Here is a 9,092-nt window from a genome sequence, read left to right on the forward strand (position 1 = left end):
ACACACACACACACACACACACACACACACACACACACACACACACACACACACACACACACAAAACCTAAAAACATAATTCTTTTCAGAGATCCTGTGCATACCAAACCTGGCCTGTGGTCCCAGAAAGACCCATTCAGCCTTTCCACGGAGGAGTAACCTTTTTCACTATTTCCTGGCTGGCTCTGAGCAAATGCCAAGCATTGTATGTGTGTGATCTGTGTTTTACCACTTCCCTTTCTTTTTTCCTTTTATTGCCTAAGTACTTTATCTGCTCTAGTAATGGGGCATTACAACTTTCAAGGGGAGCCAGCCATGCACCTTGAAAGGATTAAGAACTCATTTTTTTTATGTTCCAGAGAAGAAATACTAGAGTAAACTAGCTGTCTGAGTTGCATGTGCATACATATTTCCCCAGATAAATGCATACACATGGGCACGGGATTACTCATCCAGTCAGGACAACACACCAGTGTTATAAAAGGTTCATCTGAGAAACAGTTCTATTAGATATGACAGCCTCCAATTTCATTATCACTCATGAATACATTACATTTTGTCTAGTGCTGGACAATAATTTAATAAATAGAAACATTTAGAAAAAGTTTCAACAACGATGATATGACTTCAAAAATTTTTATTATATACGTTATATCAGTGCTTGATGGCATACACCACAGGCACAGTGATACAGCTCTGTTTACACTATGCTAATAATGCGACATGAGCATTCAGACTACAGTCGCTTTGAAAAACGTATGTATCTGATTCAGTACCACATACTGAAAAGACATGATATGGGTCGCATGAGGAAAAAAAAAAGATTTGGGTTTCATTTGCTGGCAGTGTGAACATAGCCTAATTTCTGTTTTAACAAGGATAACCTTAAAATCAAAGCTATATTTTTTAACTTTGCTTTGTTCTCAGCTAACTCCTCTGCTATGGGATAAATCTTGTGCCAGCAGGAATTGAATTTGAATTGCTCAGATTGAATCTGAATGTGCATAATTTGAAATTAAATGCAAGGTATGAAAATAAATTTTACTAAATTGAAACTGAATTTGAAGATTTGTATTTGAATTAATTTGCTTTGAAACTGTATTTTGGTCTATTAAAAATTCAGTTTGACTACTTTCACTTTCAGTTCCAAAATTCAGATTTTTGTGTCACATCCTGGTCCTTGAGAAAGCCAGGCAGAGTAATCAAGGGCTACGTTCACACTGCAGGTCTTAATGCTCAGTTCCGATTTTTTGAAAAAATCCGATCTTTTTGTGTGAACGTTCACATTACATTTTAAATGTGACCTGCATCAGACCCCTGTGTGAACACTACACAGCACTGATGTGACACGCATGCGCAGTAAAAGACGTGACGTCTCATCAGCCGGCTTGTTTGTTTACAGAGCTAGCATGGATGCTACATTTTGCGCATCGTATCAGAAGTTGTTGTTTAATCAGAGCCGATTAAATAATTATCTGACATGCTTCTTTAGTTCAGTGTTTATATCTGAAGCTGCCTCTGACCGGGATGCTCCAGTGAAGCTTTTTTTTTTTTTGAACGAAACTACGAGCTGGAAAAAAGTATCGACCAAGTATCGAACTTTAGGATCGATACTCTCCGCGACCCAGGCTGGACATGTTATTTTCAAACTATCTATGTGGAAAATGAAAAGTAAAAAGATGAAACAACTGGACTTGTGTTTTGGAGCTGTAAACACACGGAGCTGCAGATTTAAACAGCGAGACTTCAGGTTAGTGTCTTATCGATCTTTCACCCCCTCCTCACTGATGAAAAAGTCAGATGAATGTGACATGAGCGTTCACACTGCAGTCACTTTGAAAACATCAGATATATATCCGATTTAAAACCACATACTGAAACGGCCTGGGTCGGATTTGAAAAAATCGGATTTGTCGCGTTCAGACTGTCATAAAAAAATCGGATATGAGTCAGATGGGTCAAAAAAATCGGATTTGGGTCGGATTTGCCTGCAGTGTGAACGTAGCCAAACACAGATCCACAGATTTATGTTTCACTTTGGTGAAGTTTCCCTTCTGTATGTAACAGAGTTGATGCAATCCACTGTAAAAGTGACAAAAACAGACAGTTATTTTATTGCAGTGATTAATTTTACCTACAGTATATGTAGAAATTGTTACATTTACATCCTGTCATCGTTCAGTCAGCAGCAGTAGCTGACCAATATGTGATCCATGATGTGATGTAAATGTAACATTTTCTACATATAGGCAATAAAATAACTTTGTTTTTGTCACTTTTACAGTGGATTGCATAAACTCTGTTACATACAGAAGGGAAACCTGACCAAAGTGAAACATAAATCTGTGGATCTGTGTTTGATTAYTCTGCCTGGCTTTCTCAAGGACCAGGATGTGACACAAAAAGCTGAATTATGGAACTGAAAGTGAAAGTAGTCAAACTGAATTTTTTATCAACCAAAATACAGTTTAAAAGCAAATTAATTCAGATACAAAACTTTAAACTCAGTTTCAATTTAGTAACATTTATTTTCAAACCATTGCATTCAATTTCCAATTATGCACATTCAGATTCAATCTGAGCAATTCAAATTCAATTCCTGCTGGCACAAGATTATACTCTGTTTATTTGCTTCAAACTTTACACTTTTCCTTCTCGGATCATTTAAGGTTTTTGGTAATGGAAGGAAAACTATCATTTGCCTTCCCGTATCAACCGCACACACTTGAAAGAAACCTGTTTCACAGACTTTTCATTTCCTTCACTCCATATATCTCTTCTCTGTCCTGTAACAGACCCGACTGACCCACTAACTTGCCTTGCCAACCAAACAACCCCGATGCAGTTGAAACCAGATTATTCCAGTTCTCTTTGGATGTTCACAGAGGGAACAGACAGTGGCGGGTGGCTCAGCTTCATCACACATACAAACACATACTCTGACACACACACACATTAACTGTGTTTCCAAGTGGAGACTCGAGTGTCTCGGGCAGGAGGTGTCCCCTGAGAATGGGTTTTCCCTCTTTGTCAGGGTAAGATTCAGAGCTTTGTGGTGGACCAAAATGTTCCCTAACTGTTGATGGAAGGTTAATAATCTGGATGAGAGTTGAACGAAACTAAAACTCATGGAGAAATTATGACAAAATATAATAAAAGAAGTGTACAGAGGAGTACAAGACAAAAGAAAGGGCAAAACAGGACGAGATAAAGAGGCATAACAGCAATAGGCACTTTGACCAATAGAAATACCTTTTAAGTCATTAAAAAAACTTGTCCGATACTTAAGACACTTCTATGACACTCAGGTGAAACCAGTTTCAACACTTTAGGACTGTTTTCATAAATGCAATGGGAATAGTTCATGTTAGGCAAAAAAAAAATCGTAAAAAGAAATGTAAAGGGAAATTCTAGACAGTGACTGTCATTTATTGTGAAAACACAATACTGGTGGACCTCAATGCAACAGACATAAATGTATGAGAACTGTGTTTATACTTACTTATTATTATTTAAGTTCATGTTCTATTGCTGTTCCTCTTTTATATGACAAAAAGACAAAAAAAGTATAAAAGAGAAAAAAACTGAGATAGGGAATATAAAAGTTTAAACTGAATCAATAATAATCTTGATGAAACCATTATAAGAAGGTACATTTGGAAAAAAAAACAGAGGCAAAAGAAAGGAGTTACAAAATGTCAAACACAAAAAGTGAGAACTTAAAAAATAAGAAAAACTGAGAAAAAAGACAGAAGATCAAACCTGGATAGTGACATTGCAATGGTTCTACAAAAAGGGTCATGCCCTTGTTTGTGTAACCACTGCCCTCTACACCATGTGCTTTGGGGTAGAATTGATTGAATGAGATGGTAACAGCATTTCAAACACATCAGCAGATCAGCAAAACTAAAGCATAACATCACATACAACTGGAACAGTCAGTTTGAAAAAGAACTCCAGCTTTCATGACAAGACGTGCTTGAGGGTATGGAGAAATCAGACACAAGACAGCAGGGGGAAAACTCAGCTATACTGATGCTTGTATTATTAAACACATTAATTTGAAAGAGAAATACACTATATTGCCAAAGGTTTTTGCTCACCCATCCAAATGACTGTGCACCAGTGCACAAAGCAAGGTCCATAAAAACATGGATGTCAGAGTCTGGTGAGGAGGAACTTGACTGGTTTGCACAGAGTCCTGACCTCAACCCCATAGAACACATTTGGGATGAATTAGAGTGGAGACTGAGAGCCAGGCCTTTTGTCCAACATCAGTATGTGACCTCACAAATGCGCTTCTGGAAGAATGGTCAAAAATCCCCATAAACACTCCTAAACCTTGTGGACGGCCTTCCTAGAAGAGTTGAAGCTGTTCTAGCTGCAAAGGATGGACCAACGTCATACTGAACTCTATAGATTAGAAATGGGATGCCACGAAAGCTCATTAGGGGTGTAGGAAAATATCGATACGCCGATATACAGTATATTGATATTTCATTTCCCAATACTGTATCGATGTTCTAAAGCCCTATATCGATTTTTAATTTAGGTTTAAAATGTCAACTTTCCTGCCAATGGTTCATTTTAATGTTGTAGTTCAGCCTCTGACCACTAGTTCGCAGCAGTGAGCCAGCCATTTGGCTCCTCTACTCCTAAGGAGCCAGGGAATAACGGTAGCATTAGAATTGTGAGTAAACATTAGCTTCGTGCACTGACAGCTGAATCTGAGCAGAAAAGATAGACACCCTCGTCTTCAGAGGTAAGGTTACCAACGGTTACTTATTAGTCGGAATGTTTATATTTTAAGCCAAATTGAGGTGTCTCATTCGGGGCGCTCCTTTTCTGACTGTAGTCAGCTGTCATGTTACGGAAGCAGGCAGGCAGGCATGCGCCTAGCGCCTCGAGCTTAGCGGTTGTTGTGCAAAATTCAGTTCCCCTGTAAAAATCTGCCCAATCAGAGCAGGTACTGCATTGTTGGTGCTTTTAATCAGTTTTCATTTCAATTAATTCAATCCAAGTCTATGGAACAGTCACAAAATGTCACCACAATCACTCTGTCCCTCTAGTATTGTTCAGAAAATCGAATCGTATCGAATTGTATCGTTTGCTGAATATCGTGATATATATTGTATCGTGAGCAGAATATCGAATATCGTATCGTGAGATAAGTGTATCGCTACAGCCCTAAAGCTCATATGTGAGTCAAGGCAGGTGAGCGAATACGTTTGGTAATATAGTGTATTAGAGGTCCCATCAGCTCAACTTGTGGAGTGCTGTAGTTAAACAGTGGCAGGCATTAAGTTTTGATGATAGACTTACCCTGTCCGTTAGAGTAGTAGATCCACTTCTCTCTGACCTGGGTCAAAGGCACAGGTGGTTTCTTCTGAATTGCCTTCTCCATGATGTCATTGGGGTCCTGCACTGGGCCCTTCTTCAACACCTGAGAGCTTCGCTTCACACTACACCCTACAATCACAACCAACACCAGCAGCAGTAGGAGGACTATCATCCAGGGCAGGTGCTCATTGATGTCAAAGTGATCATGGGCACTTTGTCTTGGGGACCCCCTTCGACTGGGTCTGTAGGAATTGTAGTCTCTGCCTCCACTACTCTGACCGGCTACCATACTGATACCTCTTTGAATCTTCACGACATCAAGACTCTGAAGATCCTCCATTGCCTGTTTGTTAGGCTCTGGCTTGGGTTGTCCCAACTGTACTTCTTGGTCCATGGGCTGCTTGTGAGCAGTGGGCAGGGGAGTACGTGGTGAATCATGACTGAGTGGAGAGGAAATTTCAGGGTGGGCAATCAGTAGCTTATCTGCTCTGTCATCTTCCCCAGCTGCTGTTTCCTTCAGTTGGATGGCTGCTGACTTGCTGAAGGTACCTATGATGTAAAGCATTGCAGTTGATGGAAACGAAGATAAGGTAGCAGGACAAAAATAAAGAACAAAGAAAGCATGGAGATGGTACAGAAGTAAGAGTTGAGGGGAGACAGGGAGACAAAGACAGGGAGAATTAAAATTACTCTCAGAGGATGTACGCTTAACTAATAAAATACAAGAAACCACAGGAGAGCATGTTAACACTTTAATCCATGAAGCAATCTGCCAAACAAGTAGTAGTGTAGGAAAATATCGATACACTGATATACTGTATATCGATATTTCATTTCCCGATACAGTATAGATTCTCTAAAGCCTTGTATCGATTTTTAATTAAGGTTTAAAATGTCAACTTTCCTGCCAACGGTTCATTTTTATGTTGTAGTTCAGCCTCTGACCACTAGCTGGCAGCAGTGAGTCAGCCATTTGGCTCCTCTACTCCTAAAGAGCCAGAGAGCAAGGGTAGCATTAGCATGGTGAGTAAACATTAGCATTATGCACCAATGGATGAATCTGAGCGGAAAAGACCGACACCCTCTGCCTTCTAAGCTGAAGTAAGGTTACCGACAGTTACTTATTAGTCAGAATGTTTGTATTTTAAGCCAAATTGAAGTGTCTCATTTGGGGCGCTCTTTTTATGAATGTAGTCAGCTGTCACGTTACGGAAGGCAGGCAGGCAGGCATCTGGCGCCACGAGGTTAGGGGGTCCCAGAGGGACGGTGTGCGAAATTCCCCTGTGAATACCACTGTTTCAATTAAAGGAAACTAATTTTCTCACCGCATCTTTGATTAATTTTGTCCAGCTGTAGACTAGGTCTCTGTCCAATCAGAGCAGGTATTGTGTTGTTGGTGCTATTAATCAGTTTTCAATTCAATTAATTCAATCCAAGTCTATGGAACAGTCACAAAATGTCACCWCAATCACTTTGTCCCTCTAAAATCATTCAGAAAATYGAATCGCATTGAATCGTATTGTTTGCTGAATATCATGACATATATCGTATCGTGAGCAGAATATCGTATATCGTATCGTGAGATAAGTGTATCACTACAGCCCTACACACAAGCAGTGCTAACAACCCTCTGCTCTTCTTCCTCAACTTTCCTGATGGCAACATTATTCTGTTGGAAAGAGGACTCCAAGTGGTGTTGGTGTAGGTTGATGTCATAAATCAACTTAAGAAAATTCCATGACTTTAATRCTCAGACCCACATTAAWTTTTGTGAGAATATCAAATTTAACCAAACAGTCACACAGTGTGGACAAGGTGAAGAAGTGACTGAGGCTGTGAGGCTGTGGGTTCAGAGATTTATTTTAGTATGACAGTATCAGAGAAATTACATTACAGTAAAAACTAGACATGGGTTTTTACTATGTAAAAACAAGTGTGCATTGCCTTGTAGCATGCCATTGCCTGCAGCTTGAACTGTGACCAAGTTGAAATGTGTTTGTTAATCAAGTACCAGCTTGTGCCTGCCAAGTCAGCAGTTGTTTGTAATGAGGGTAATTGTGTGAGAATATGACAATTAGAAAATATGTAGTTGTAATGAAACATTTTGTTTATGGTTGGGATTGAACCCTGATCTCCCGCATGAAAGCCCATAATGCTCACCATGAGACTATACGAGCTTTTGCAGTAGGCTCTCCCAGTGTTGTTTGTATGTGTGCTGAAAGAGGTCAAATTGCCAATGCAATTGTTGACACTAAACTGCAATATTTTACAACAATAAAGGAATATTAGGACAATATTATAGTGAAATATCAAATACAATCATGTTTGTATTGTAAACACTGAACTACTGACTTTAAATATTATTAAACCATGGTGCAGTACTGAGTAGATACAGCATGGGGCAGTTTTGGACGAATGCAAGGCTCCATTGACTCCCATTATTTGATTTTAAACATTAATATTTCAAAAACTATAAGTTGTACAGGCACCAAAAGGCATAGCAATCATTTGGCACAGGAGCTTTACAGATATAAATTACAATGGCAGCTCTAGGACAAAGTATGCAGGAGGAGAAGCRTRCCAAAGTGGAGATGACTTGGATGGGAAACGAATCACAATAGTGTGCATTGCATTGGCAATGCACACTGATTACATCCCGCTCTGTAAATTAGTGCGGGAGCAGATTTGAGCATTCCTCCTCTCTGCTGATTGCAGCTGAGTTGCTGCATGAGGCTTCAGAGGTAAACTGATCATGTGAGGTCTTCATTTTAAATATTAACATGCAAACCCACTTTTAAAACAGCCAGGTTATCCCTTTATTAAATAGCTCCCTCGAGCTGTTTGCATGTGCTGTATGCAGCGCACCTCGTAAGAACAGAGGGCATCTTGGTTGTAAACTACAATAAAAACATTTTCATGTGTGCAACAGGTGGAAATGATCAGTGAGTTGGAATTGTCTGGTTTTGCCCTGCTGCTGATTTATAATGCTGCTGTGCTGGACAGGTTGAAAGCAGTGACTCTCAGCTCTGATCACACATTGCACATGTACAGGACTCCCAAAGCAGGAATAAAAAACAAAACTTGAATTGTGACRTCAACACACAATATTTCTTGTTTTCCCAGCATTTGAGCTGAATCCACCAAAACAAGATTTAGTCTTGTTTCTGTTATTTCCATGTAACATCATGGGATAACAAGGTTTTAATCCAGAAAAAAATTTCTTACWACTTTTTCAGCTTGTGATGGCCTCACTAAACAGAAGGATAAAGAAATGTAAATATAAACATATGATTAACAAACTTTTCTGAGCATTTATCTCAGAAAATAACTGTTCAAGAACAAATGTATTGAAAAATGTAGATCAGGACAATATTACATTTATATAAACACTACATGTTTTGTATGCCTTTTATATGTTTCATATTTCTTATTTCATACATGTTTTCAGTGGTTAGGTCACATGTGCCATTAAATAGTTTGATAATATATTTGTGGCAGTTTTATAAATTTATAATGATGCATCTCAGTGATCCAGGTAGAAAAAAATCAAAAAGAAAAAATAGGTAGGTCCTCYGGATGGGTTCTTCTTTAGTGAAACTTTTCGTCTCTCCTCCAAGAGACTTCTTCAGTCTGATGAGTTTCAGGTGAACTCAGCCTTATAAGCACTGTCATGGACTGCCATGGACAAACAGGCTAGTCACATGCAAAAGAGGGCCATCGACTAACAATAGGCTTGATTAGCTCTATTTAGT

The 9,092-nt window shown here is 39.1% G+C and overlaps 1 protein-coding gene across 1 annotated transcript in view; it reads right to left on the reverse strand.

Annotated features, from left to right (window-relative positions):
- The window catches only part of tnfrsf21 (tumor necrosis factor receptor superfamily, member 21), a gene marked incomplete at its 3' end in the record, with an annotated part of 49,289 nt that overhangs the window by 19,534 nt on the left and 20,663 nt on the right, over positions 1–9,092 (reverse strand). The window contains 1 exon segment of the mRNA XM_014028391.1: positions 5,323–5,889. Within this exon segment, the coding sequence (XP_013883845.1) occupies positions 5,323–5,889 (567 nt within the window).

The sequence above is a fragment of the Austrofundulus limnaeus genome, unplaced genomic scaffold (assembly GCF_001266775.1).
Source record: "Austrofundulus limnaeus strain Quisiro unplaced genomic scaffold, Austrofundulus_limnaeus-1.0 Scaffold756, whole genome shotgun sequence".
NCBI lineage: Eukaryota > Metazoa > Chordata > Actinopteri > Cyprinodontiformes > Rivulidae > Austrofundulus > Austrofundulus limnaeus.